We start from the raw sequence: 13,946 nt of genomic DNA, 5'->3' as shown, positions 1-13,946 counted from the left end.
GCCATTGTATCCAATACAAAAAGCTCAGTTTTCATCGCAAAATTCCACAGTATTCTGGACATCTGTGTTGGTGAATCTTTTGCAATTTGTTTAATGAACAATGGAGACTGCAAAGAAGAAAGCTGTAGATGCGATCGGTGTATTAGCGTCTGGCTACAGCAACACAACCGGGAGGACTTTGCCTGGGATAGCAGACGCGCTATCCGAAGCTAGCCGCCGACCGCATCGATGATCGGGTGAAGTCCTTCGTGGCTTCGTCGATCGCTGGAACGCAGGTGAGCTTCGGTGTTGATAAGCAGATGAGGGTTGGCGTAGGTCAGGGGTCGGCAACCCGCGGCTCCGGAGCCGCATGCGGCTCTTTGATCACTCTGATGCGGCTCAGCAGCTTACTTGCTGAACCCCCCAATTTTCCCGTGAGACTTCCGGATTTCAGTGCCTCTCGCAGAAAACTCCCGGGATTAATATTCACCGATTTTCACCCTTACGGCTATAATAAGGGCGTGCCATGATGGTACAACATTTGGCGCCCTCTACAATCTGTATTAACAGCGTGCCAGCCCAACACTTGTTATACAATATACATCTTCTGCATGCACACGTACGTGACAGCAAGGCATACTTGGTCAACAGCCACACAGGTTACACTGACGGTGGTCATATAAAACAACTTTAACACTCTTACTAATAATGCGCCACACTTTGAACCAAAACCAAACAAGAATGACAAACACATTTCGGGAGAACATCTGCACCTTAACACAACATAAACACAACAGAACAAACACCCAGAATCCCATGCAGCCCTGACTCTTCCGGGCTGCATTATACACCCCTGCTACCACCAAACCCCGCCCCAACCCTGCTCCCTCACACATCAACCCCCCCCCCCCCTCTGTGCGTCGGTTGAGGTGGGCGGGGTTTGGTAGCGGGGGGTGTATAATGTATCCCGGAAGAGTTAGGGCTGCATGGGATTCTGGGTATTTGTCCTGTTGTGTTTATGTTGTGTTACGGTGCAGATGTTCTCCCGAAATTTGTTTGTCATTCTTGTTTGGTGTGGATTCACAGTGTGGCGCATTATTAGTAAGAGTGTTAAAGTTGTTTTTTTTATACCGCCACCGTCAGTGTGACCTGTGTGGTTGTTGACCAAGTATGCCTTGCTGTTACTAACGTGAGCAAGCGGTAGCCTCATACAACGTGTGGCTGATCAGGCACGCTGACTGTAGTGGGTGCAATGTGCTGTACCATCTCGGCACGCATGACGCTGGCAAGCGCCATTCATTTAAAACCCGCGTGCCGCACCAGCTTTCAATTTCCACATAACGTTGTGGGCAGCATGTCTGAGACCCCTGGTTATACATAGCACAAAGCAAAAAAAAAACTCTTTATGCAGTGTTATTTCATTTAAAATTTAAAAAAATTTTTGCGGCTCCCATTGTTTTCTATAATTTGTGAAACTGGTCAAAATGGCTCTTTGACTGGTAAAGGTTGCCGACCCCTGGCGTAGGTGGAGAGCTAATGTTTTTATCATAGCTCTGTCGAGTTCCGTAGCTAAGTTAGATTCAATGGCGTCGTTAGCAACAGCATAGTTAAGCTTCGCCAGGCTGGAAAGCATTAACCGTGTAGTTACAGGTCCATGGTTTAATAGTATTGTTGATTTTCTGTCTATCCTTCCAGTCAGGGGTTTATTTCTTTTGTTTCTATCTGCAGTTAAGCACGATGCTATCACGGTAGCTCCGTAGCTAAAGTGCTTCACCGATGTATTGTCGTGGAGATAAAAGTCACTGTGAATGTCCATTTCGCGTTCTCGACTCTCATTTTCAAGAGGATATAGTATCCGAGGTGGTTTAAAATACAAATCCGTGATCCACAATAGAAAAAGGAGAGAGTGTGGAATCCAATGAGTTAATAATAAGTTACGGTCAGAGCGAAAAAAGATGCGTCCTGCACTGCACTCTAGTCCTTCACTCTCACGTTCCTCATCCACGAATCTTTCATCCTGGCTCAAATTAATGGGGTAATCGTCGCTTTCTCTGTCCCAATCGCTCTCGCTGCTGGTGTAAACAATGGGGAAATGTGAGGAGACTTTCAACTTGTGACATCACGCTACTTCCGGTACAGGCAAGGCTTTTTTTTATCAGCGACCAAAAGTTGCAAACTTTATCGTCGTTGTTCTATACTAAATCCTTTCAGCAAAAATATGGCAATATCGCGAAATGATCAAGTATGACACATAGAATGGATCTGTTATCCCCGTTTAAATAAAAAAATGTCGTTTCAGTAGGCCTTTAACATGCATTGATAGCCTGTAAGCCATTTTAAAGTCATTGATTATGCAGAGGCGAGTTTTTAATAGAGATTGGCTGATTATCGGCGCCGATATTTGGCATTTTGACGTACAGTACAGGCCAAAAGTTTGGATAAACCGTCTCATTCAATGTGTTTTCTTTATTTTCATGACATTGTAGATTGTCACTGAAGGCATCAAAATTATGAATGAACACATGTGGAGTTATACACTTAACAAAAAAAGGTGAAATAACTGAAAACATGTTTTATATTCTAGTTTCTTCAAAACAGCCACCCTTTGCTCTGATTCATTCTTTGCACACTCTTGGCATTCTCTCGATGAGCTTCAAGAGGTAGTCACCTGAAATGGGTTTCTCTTCACAAGTGTGCTTGAACCTCTGAGTCTAATGCAAGACAATAATATTAGTATCTACATCAGGGGTGTCAAACTCATTTTAGATCGGGGGCCACATGGAGAAAAATCTACTCCCATATGGGCCAGACTGGTAAAATCCCGTTAACTTAAAAGTAAAGACAACTTCAGATTGTTTTCTTTGTTTAAAAACAGAACAAGCACATTCTGAAAATGTACAAATCAGAATGTTGTTGGGGTTTTTTACACTTACAAGTTGCGGTTATTAGTATTCTATCTTTGTTTGTCCTTATTTATACTTTCTGAATAAATTATGTGACGATGTTCATCAGTCAACTCATTGGTGTTAATTTCCAATCTATCAAGATAAAAAAAAAAATATCTAAATCAAATTACAGGATGTTATTTATGTAGTTTGCTCATTTTCCTCGACAGGTGCACTGATATCATGTGTTTTTTGCATATGTAGCATACAGTAATCTGCAAAGATACAAATAATTGCTATTGCGACATCTAGTGGACACATTTAGAACAGCAGTTTCTTCCATTCAAAAATTTTGGTTAATTTTTATACTTCGCAAACTCATCCCGCGGGCCGGATAAAACCTGTCCGGGGCCGCACGTTCGACACCCCTGATATACAGGGTGGATATTTATCCTTAAAAATATGGAAAAGCTGTTGATGGTATGTTTGACAGAGAAGCAGCTGGAAAAAAGATACCATAGAAATGTACTCTCCAAGGTAAATTATTTTAAAGCCACTGTAGTTATTTGTACTACATTATAATATAGCAATATAGCACATAGGGCAAGACATTATAAGCATTGCTTCTTCCTGCTCCTTTTCGTACACACTATGTTATTTTCTGTTTTGTATTTACCTTGTAAAAATTGTACAGGTGGAGAGTATTTGTGGTTGTTGTGAAGAAAATAAAGGATAATGTCTAATGCCAGGGTTCACATATTATAGTAATATAATGGATATATAATTTATCACAAATATAACTGGATATTAAAAGAATGTGAAAATTGGACTCCTACATTGTTTACTTCCATTCTTAAAGTTTTGGAATCAATCAGAAATATCAAGCGGACAAAATGCGCCAAACATAGATAAGTGCTGAGATAGTGTATTGCATTTTTCTCATCATGCTTTGTAATGCATTTAAATGGGTGTAATTCAGATTATTTTTATGGTGCATGGACGTTTTTTATAGCATTCTCAAATTGTGTTATATTGTGTTGTGTGTTTGACCATGTCTGTTGGCATTTTGTGTTAGATTTTTGTTGTTGTTGCACTATGACTAGGGAAGGTTGTTTGCATTACCTATGTTGTCCATAAAGATGGCGATAAAGCAGCATCACACAAATTGACTTTTAAAATTAATTGAAATCTCCAAGTGTCCAGATTCCTTCACAAGACAAATTGAAGACGCTGGCGGGCCGTAGTTTGGACACCCCTGGTCTAAAGTGTTCTTTTTATACAATATTTCTTATCTAAAAGTATGTTTTTAGTTTTGCGGGGCTAAGCACAAATTAGATTGTTTTTAATGAATCTGAATAGGAATTCTTGGTTTGAGACACAAGTGTTCTGAGTTAAGAACTCTGTCACAGGACCGATTAAGCACGAAAATTGAGGTACCGCTGTACTTCTAGGGGTGTCAAACTCAGTTTAGGTCAAGGGCTGCATGGAGGAAAATCTGTGCACACGCGGGCCGGACTATTAAAATCATGGCATTAAAACTAAAAAATAAAGACAACTTCAGATTGTTTTCTTTGTCTTACTTTTGCCAAAAATAGACCAAACACATTCTGAAATTATTACAATAAAAATATAGAAAAAAACACTGGCAGCGGTAAAGTTTAGATCCATGAAGGAAAGACTGTAAATGGGTGTAATTCTGATTTTTATTTATGGTGCATTGACGTTTCTTATAATATCCACAAATTGTGGTATGTGTGACCATGCAGTGTTTCCCACAGGACAGGCATCTATTTGTGGTGGTGTGGTCGGGGGGTGGGGGGTGGCGGCGGCAGCGGCAGCGGCGATGACCAAGAAGAACGCGGAGTTGGAATATAATTACAACATTTTATGTACATATTTATATACAGATTTGAACAATTAGTGATTCACTGAAATATATTTATTAATTGTGGTTCTTACAAAAAATATATCTTATAAAATATAAAAGCTAAAATGTCTCTTAAAGCTCTGCCCCTTTAATTAGTGAATACTAAATAATTTAACTTTAGCCTACTACTACAACCATATTATTTACCAGCAACATGAAGTGAAACAGAGGCAGAGGTCTCCTGCCACAGTCAGTCAACCTCCTCCTCCTCCTCCTGCTACTGCTGAACAGGTCGCACCTGTGGTCCGGACTGTAGGCCTACCTCCTCTCCAAGTCGAGCCCTTTTCGGCCGTTGAAAATATTTTTCTATACTTATCTGTGTGAAGGAGTGAACATCCAACATTAGAATTTATTACTAATGAGCAGAAGCGCTCTATGTACAGTGCCGTCTAACCTTAAGCGGCAGCAGCTCAACACATGCAGGGTTCAACGTTAAGGTTTTTTTCTACTTGCCCGACTTCTCAAATCTACTTGCCCCAATATTTTTACTTGTCCTGCCTAGGTTTTTTTCTGGCTGTGTAGTGCTCATGGCTTATATCTTATTAAAATCCTTCCTGTTGACTATTTACAACACTACACAGTATTTATTATTATTATTATCTATAATTACATTTAAATGGCATTGCATACATGTAAAATTAAATGCTATTTCACATTATTTGACCAGTAGCAGTTACACTCATCTGAACAGGTCAGCCACCTGTTTAAAGCCCGATCACAGTTGAAATCTTGAAATGAAGGGCCTTTAATGGCCAAAACATTAACCTGGACAACATTTTAACAGCTGGTTGGCTCAGATTTTATTATTTTCATTGCATTCACATGCTGCAGTGGACAGTGGACATTTTAGCTTCAGTCCATGTGTGTTTATCAGGGGCGCCGCTAGGGATTTTGGGCCCCATGAAAATAATCTTTACAGGGCCCCCAACACAGCGGCAACATTTTTTGATGCTATTTTACATACAATTATGCATTTTAATGGTATTTTACCATATTTTTAGAGAAGAACAGCATCACAGTTGACATGTACAGCAGGGGAAGAACTGAGCACTCTGAATACAATGGAATTCATTTTGAGTCATTTATTTGCTGCACCACTAATTCTTAAATTGGAAATAAACTCTTATTGAATAAGAACAGCTTGATAAATGTTTGACTGGATTGATTATTTAACTAATATAGCAGTAAAATGTAAAAATCCAGAGTTTTCTTGAGCTAGCTTATTACCACAGACAGGGACAAAGTTAATATGCATAACTTTCCACCACAACTAACAAACCCACCTTTTTTTTTTGAAATATTGGGTGACATATTGTCGACCCTTCAACTCCTTCTCCTCTCTTATTTTCTTTTCCTTTCTTTTTTGGCTGCCTGATTTTTGAGGCATACTACTGTCTCCTCTGCTTTGCCCGCTGTGGCGCTGTCTGTGACAAATCGCCGGTGCGCTACCTGCAGCTGATCCAGTCGGACTGAACCATTTTACGTAAATAGAGGGGGGGAGGGAGTGCCCTGCAGGGGTTGATGCTTCCAAAACAAATAAAGGTATTGTTACCAGGACATGGAAAATAAAACATATGTGATTATATGTTAGTTAATAACTTAGTGTCATTATTTTTCTGTATTATAATTTCATCATCATTAGGGGCCTCTCTGGGCCCCCCTCCATCATGGGCCCCTAGAATTCGTCCCCTTTACCCCCCCTTTTCGGCGCCCCTGCTGCTCACCGTCAGTAAAACGCTCGGTGAAATCGCGGATTAACGTTAAATATATGACGAGCCGCGAGCGATGCAGCTATAACCTATCTACTTGTAACCTATATTACCCTCGTATTTTGATCCCGTCCGTCCGTCCGTCCCTCTTCTTCTTCTTCTTCTTCTTCTTCTGGCCCACCAGGTGAATTAAGTGCTATTGGTGGAGTTACAATGCTACCGCCACCTACTGCACCGGAGTTGTAACTACAAGCAACATTCACAGACAGTCCCATTGCTTTTATGAGCGGTCAAGTGAGTCAAAAGCCGAAAAATCCATTTGTGGTGGACGTAATTCTTTCGTGGCGGGGCGACAAAAATAAATGAATGTGTGGGAAACACTGCCATGTCTGTTGGCATTTTGTGTCTGTTCGATTTATTTTTGGGTTTTTTTTTGCACCATGACTAGGGAAGGTTGTTTGCATTGGGTCATAACATTCTGAAAATATTACAATAAAAATATAGCACAAAATACCGGCAGCGGTAAAGTTTAGATCCATACATTTACATTTGCATAAACATTAGTTTTCTTTTGTATTATTTTTGTAACTAATTAAATAACGTTTATGACAACCTTTTTCCAAAATACAATATAGTATGTGAGATATAACAGGATATTGCATACATTTATCATTGGTTTTCAAAACGGTTACAAAAAAGTGGGACCCTGAAAATTTACTGTGGGACCCCATTTTTATGACTTGATGGGGTCCCTGGCACACCATTTTGAAAATTCCTAGCACCAACACGGATGGAGTATTGGTGCGTGCAAAACAGCAGCGGGCCGGTTCTAATATTAATCAAGTATCATCCTGGGGGCCATAGATAATTCATTCGCGGGCCGGATCTGGCTTGCGGGCCTCGACATCGCTGTTCTAGGCACTGATTTCTATCACCAAGGCTAGATTTTGGAGACTTTCAAGACACTGTTTGTGGCACCTATGAGACTTGTGAAATGTGTGAAAAATACTATTACAAGGGACTTTTAAGAGACAGGAAGGCTGCAGGTAGTGTGTGAATGCATCTTGTATGTGACACATACAATGCCATTAAGGCAGGCTATTATACTACTCCATGTTTTTATGTCGTTTGCGCCGATTGTTTGGCAGTCGCCACATTACTAGAGTCAAACAGGTTTCTGTAGCAACTGTTACAGCAGGATCACAGCGAGTCAAATTGTTTGAAAGGCATGGGATGAGACAGCGACTGCATGCAAGGTGAAACGCATACCGAGCTGGAGGACGTGAAGAAATGGACGGCTGCAGAGGAAGATAGTGCTTTTTTTTTTGGTTCTGAATAGGATAAGAGAGATTCTTCCCTGCGTTGACATCCTGCTTAAGCTTGCGAGCTGATTGTGTTGCATAGAGAGGCCTGTTATGACGTGTAGGGTATTTTCCCCAAAAGACTGATCCAGCACAACTGATGGCAGCTGGAAGAATGGCCTGGGCATGTGACGGGCAGATGGGACTGTGAGGCGGCCAGGATCGGCTTCGCTGCCTCAACAATTAGAGAGGATGCAACAGTGGTTCCATTCAGGTGGATATGTTCCCAATTGCTTCCTTTCACGGGGGAAGTCTTATTTATCATTGTCAAATTATTTGAAAAAACATATTTTGTAGCTCATCTGCTAGCCAGGATAGAACCCATTGTTCATCTTTTGGAAGAAAAAAAAAATCTAGCTTTTTTACTCACAGTCCTGCGATGAGCGGTGGCGAAAGGTAAAGCGCAAGTGGCTCCGGTTTACGTCCTCGATGGGAATGGCAACCTGAAAAGATGAGATTACAACACATTTAAAAACATTCTTACTACTGCTTGAGAGCAGGCGTTTTCAAAGTGTAGCATCGCTTATTAAAGCATAACACAGTCTTCAAAATCACATTTTCTGAAGCATATTCAATTTACCGTATTTTTCGGACTATGAGGCACACTTAAAATCCTTTCATTTTCTCAAAAATCGACAGTGCGATTTTTAACCCGGTGCGCCTAATGTACGGCATAATTCTGGTTGTGCTTACTGACCTCGAAGCAATTTTATTTGGTAAATGGTGTAATAAGTGTGACCAGTAGATGGCAGTTATACTTAAGAAAATTTAAAAAAATTAAAAAAAAGGTGCAGTTTCCTTTTAAGTGTTTTCTACCTTTTATATAATTATCTAATAAATTACTTTCTGTCCCTTATAGAGGACAAGACGGCTGGGCCGCAAGAAAAGATTGCTTAAAAAAAATCTAACATGCACTTTTTAATGAATTCACCTTCTTTGAATGGCTTTCCCGCCCTAGCAACCATCTCACTCACCATGTAGCTAGCTTTGACTGCTGCATCGCTCTTTTCGCTTGCTTTCTTGACGAAATCTTGTTGCCTCAGTAGACTGGTTTTAAGATTTGCAACCCGGTTCACTCTCTCATCTCCCTGGTATTTTGCATACTCCTCAGCATGTTTAGTTGCATAATGACGTTTCAAACTGTATTCCTTGTGCACCGCAACTTTCTCTGTATCAACTACAGAAAAGAGCTATAAGGATTATTCATAAAGTAGATTACTTAGAACACACTAACATATTTATTAATTCGGGTTTATTGAAATTACAGGAGCTAGTAAAGTTACGGACATTATGTGTCATGTTTAAGGCTAAAAGTAAAACATTACCAGCAAATTTACAAAAAATGTTTGTCATCACTTCTGAGAATGAAGAGCATAGAAGAAAAGGTCATTTCCAACATCAGTATTCAAGGACAACTTTAAAACAAATGTGCATATCAGTGGTGGGGGTTAAACTATGGAATTCTCTTTACAATGAGATAAAAGATTGTAAAAATATATTCCAATTGAAAAAATATATAAAGACAGAACAATAAGATCATATAGCCCGCGGGCCGTGTGTTTGAGACCCCTGCTCTAAATGTTCCTTAGATGTGAATGAGAGTGCAAATGGATGATAATATGACTGATTTCAGTGCTCATAATAAAAACAAATGACGTTTTTTGTGCCAACTAGTTTTGAAGCATACTTCAAACTGTCAAAATAACAAGCCATGGATGCATACCGCCCTAAAAATCAGCTGGGATAGGCTCCAGCACTGACCCCAAGGAGGAGATACAGCACAGAAAATGGTAGTATGTTGAGGACATACCTTAATGGTCTCAAACCAGCGTGGCTGCTTGACTTGGTAGTAGATGACAGACTTGTATTCACTCATCCCGTCATCTCCAGCACCTGGGAAAATGACATTCTAGAGGAAAAGAAAGCACATAATTCCAGTTAAGAACATTTTCTATAGCTCATCAGGAAGTTAAAAATTTTGACTCACATTTATTTTTAAAAATGCACTCCCCCTGGGGGGGCCTTTAAAAAGTCTCCTTGCACTGTTTGCTTAAGCACCTGGCTGCAAATCTTATGACAGCAAAATAAATTAGAAATTAATTATTTAGGGTGGATAAAAGCACTCCAGTGTGCATAAAGCAAATAAGAAGGCATAACTTAGCTTTGTTTCCTATCAATCTGGCCAACAGTTTCCCTCACACACCATGCAGCTGACTCGCCGCTGAGCAACGCCGACGCTAATGGCTTTTGACAAGCGGCAATTATGAGGACTAACGGACTCGCCCACCCCCAGCTGGCGCCGGGCAGGACCGGGGGAGGGGAGGGTGCTTTGGCACACGCAGTCCTAGGTCCTTGCCACCTGGCTTTAGGTCACCGGGGTTCACGACAGGCCACGCCAGGACAAAGAGAGAGAGAGAGAGGTGTGTGGCGACAGGTGAGAAGAGAGGTGGGGTGTTAATACGCCAGGTGTGATAAGAGGTCGCTCACTGCACTACATCACATCTCCTACCGGCGACAGGACCACTACAAAACTAGAATCCAGGGGCGGTGAGATAAATTAAGACTAATGGGAGGAAACACGTGCAAAAAAGGAAAAAGAAAATAATGTTTTATTAGGGCTGAAAACTGCATCACGATATACATTTTTTTTATATTCATCGATATCGATAAATATTGATATTTTTTATGACTTATTGAAGCCTGCCAATAAATACAGTACCGTATTTTTCGCAGTATAAGTCGCTCCGGAGTATAAATCGCACCGGACGAAATTATATAATAAAAAGGGAAAAAAACATATATAAGTCGCACTGGAGTATAAGTCGCATTTTTGGGGGAAATGTATTTGATAAAAGCCAACACCAAAAATAGACATTTGAAAGGCGGGTCATGGCAGAAGTGCATTGTGGGCCATGATATGCTAACTGCTATATGCTATACGCTACTGCCGGAGCTATTAAAATGGATCACATCAACAATCGCTGTAACTTATAAAAACTGAGAAGGACTGAACTAAAATGGCACCAAAAAGGAAATCATATACTGTAGATTACAAGCTGAACGTAGTGAAATATGCACCAGAAAACGGCGATCGAGCAGCAGAAAGAATGGACGCTAGCGGGGCGCATACCAGGAGCGACACCGAGGAAAAATATTTCATGGGATTTAGCGATTAGGAGTGACAGATTGTTTGGTAAACGTATAGCATGTTCTATATGTTATAGTTATTTGAATGACTCTTACCATAATATGTTACGTTAACATACCAGGCACGTTCTCAGTTGATTATTTATGCCTCATATAACGTACACTTATTCAGCCTGTTGTTCACTATTCTTTATTTATTTTAAATTGCCTTTCAAATGTCTATTCTTGGTGTTGGCTTTTATCAAATACATTTCCCCAAAAAATGCGACTTATACTCCAGTGCGACGTATATATGTTTTTTTTCTTCTTTATTGTACATTTTCGGCCGGTGCGACGTATACTCCGGAGCGACTTATAGTCCGAAAAATACGGTACATATATATATATTTTTTTTTTTTAATTTTTTTTTTACGCCGTTAATTTTAGTTATTCTCCAGTGTGGATGCCTCAAAAGTAGCATTTTACCTCAAATCCTCAGTGCCATGCCATGTTTTGTTTTTGCTTTTTATTTTTGTCAATAGTGCTGTATGTGTGTGCATATCTGTGTTTTCTTCTCTTCCTTTATTGTTTTTTTTTTTGTTTGTTTGTTTTGAACAGGACATTGTGCTTACCACTTGCCTGTGCAGGAAAGTGCTATATAAATAAAGTTTGATTCGATTTGACTTGATCAGACCGAACGAGGTACACGATTACCGTATTTTTCGGACTATAAGTCGCTCCGGAGTATAAGTCGCACCGGCCGAAAATGCATAATAAAGAAGGAAAAAAACATATATAAGTCGCACTGGAGTATAAGTCGCATTTTTTGGGGAAATGTATTTGATAAAAGCCAACACCAAGAATAGACATTTGAAAGGCAATTTAAAATAAATAAAGAATAGTGAACAACAGGCTGAATAAGTGTACGTTATATGAGGCATAAATAACCAACTGAGAACGTGCCTGGTATGTTAACGTAACATATTATGGTAAGAGTCATTCAAATAACTATAACATATAGAACATGCTATACCAGGGGTCGGCAACCCGCGGCTCCGGAGCCGCATGCGGCTCTTTGATCACTCTGATGCGGCTCAGCAGCTTACTTGCTGAACCCCCCAATTTTCCCGTGAAACTTCCGGATTTCAGTGCCTCTCGCAGAAGATTTTCACCCTTACAGCTCTAATAAGGGCGTGCCATGATGGTACAACATTTGGCGCCCTCTACAATCTGTATTAACAACGTGCCAACCCAACACTTGTTATACAATATACATCTTCTGCTTGCACACATACGTGACAGCAAGGCATACTTGGTCAACAGCCACACAGGTTACACTGATGGTGACCAAATATAAAACAACTTTAACACTCTTACTAATAATGCGCCACACTTTGAACCAAAACCAAACAAGAATGACTAACACATTTCGGGAGAACATCTGCACCTTAACACAACATAAACACAACAGAACAAACACCCAGAATCCCATGCAGCCCTGACTCTTCCGGGCTACATTATACACCCCTGCTACCACCAAACCCCGCCCCCATCCCAAGCCTGCTCCCTCACACATCAACCCCCCCCTCTCTGTGCGTCGGTTGAGGTGGGCGGGGATTGGTAGCGGGGGTGTATAATCTAGCCCGGAAGAGTTAGGGCTGCATGGGATTCTGGGTATTTGTCCTGTTGTGTTTATGTTGTGTTACGGTGCAGATGTTCTCCCAAAATGTGTTTGTCATTCTTGTTTGGTGTGGGTTCACAGTGTGGCGCATTATTAGTAAGAGTGTTAAAGGTTTTTTTATACCGCGACCGTCAGTGTAACCTGTGTGGTTGTTGAGCAAGTATGCCTTGCTGTCACCTACGTGACCAAGCGAAAGCCCCATTCAACATGTGGCTGATCGGGCACGCTAATTGTAGTGGGCGCACCACTACTAGGAAAAATATTTCATGGGATTTAGCGATTAGGAGTGACAGATTGTTTGGTAAACGTATAGCATGTTTTATATGCTATAGTTATTTGAATGACTCTTACCATAATATGTTACGTTAACATACCAGGCACGTTCTCAGTTGGTTATTTATGCCTCGTATAACGTACACTTATTCAGCCTGTTGTTCACCATTCTTTATTTATTTTAAATTGCCTTTCAAATGTCTATTCTTGGTGTTGGCTTTTATCAAATAAATTTCCCCAAAAAATGCAACTTATACTCCAGTGCGACTTATATATGTTTTTTTCCTTCTTTATTATGCATTTTCGGCAGGTGCGACTTATACTCCGGAGCGACTTATACTCCGAAAAATACGGTATATACAAAGAGCATAAAAGTAAGGGATATTAAATTTAAGTTAAAGTTAAAGGGGAACATTATCACCAGACCTATGTAAGCGTCAATATATACCTTGATGTTGCAGAAAAAGACCATATTTTTTTTTAACCGATTTCCGAACTCTAAATGGGTGAATTTGGGCGAATTAAACGCCTTTCTAATATTCGCTCTCGGAGTGATGACGTCACAACGGGAAGCAATCTGCCATTTTCTCAAACACCGAGTCAAATCAGCTCTGTTATTTTCCGTTTTTTCGACTGTTTTCCGTACCTTGGAGACATCATGCCTCGTCGGTGTGTTGTCAGAGGGTGTAACAACACGAACAGGGACGGATTCAAGTTGCACCAGTGGCCCAAAGATGCGAAAGTGGCAAGAAATTGGACGTTTGTTCCGCACACTTTACCGACGAAAGCTATGCTACGACAGAGATGGCAAGAATGTGTGGATATCCTGCGACACTCAAAGCAGATGCATTTCCAACGATAAAGTCAAAGAAATCTGCCGCCAGACCCCCATTGAATCTGCCGGAGTGTGTGAGCAATTCAGGGACAAAGGACCTCGGTAGCACGGCAAGCAATGGCGGCAGTTTGTTCCCGCAGACGAGCGAGCTAAACCCCCTATCGACCCTA

At 40.7% G+C, this 13,946-nt stretch overlaps 1 protein-coding gene across 1 annotated transcript in view; it reads right to left on the bottom strand.

Moving 5' to 3' along the window:
* The window catches only part of dock1 (dedicator of cytokinesis 1), a 533,069-nt gene that overhangs the window by 413,506 nt on the left and 105,617 nt on the right, over positions 1 to 13,946 (bottom strand). The window contains exons 15-16 of the mRNA XM_061931733.1: positions 9,672 to 9,770; positions 8,232 to 8,304 (exon numbers count right to left, since the gene is read on the bottom strand). Coding sequence (XP_061787717.1) covers positions 8,232 to 8,304; positions 9,672 to 9,770 — 172 coding nt within the window. The remainder of the gene's footprint in view (positions 1 to 8,231; positions 8,305 to 9,671; positions 9,771 to 13,946) is intronic.

The sequence above is a fragment of the Nerophis lumbriciformis genome, linkage group LG39, assembly GCF_033978685.3.
Source record: "Nerophis lumbriciformis linkage group LG39, RoL_Nlum_v2.1, whole genome shotgun sequence".
In the NCBI taxonomy this organism is placed as follows: Eukaryota; Metazoa; Chordata; class Actinopteri; order Syngnathiformes; family Syngnathidae; genus Nerophis; species Nerophis lumbriciformis.
This window is presented reverse-complemented; position numbering and strand designations above follow the sequence as displayed.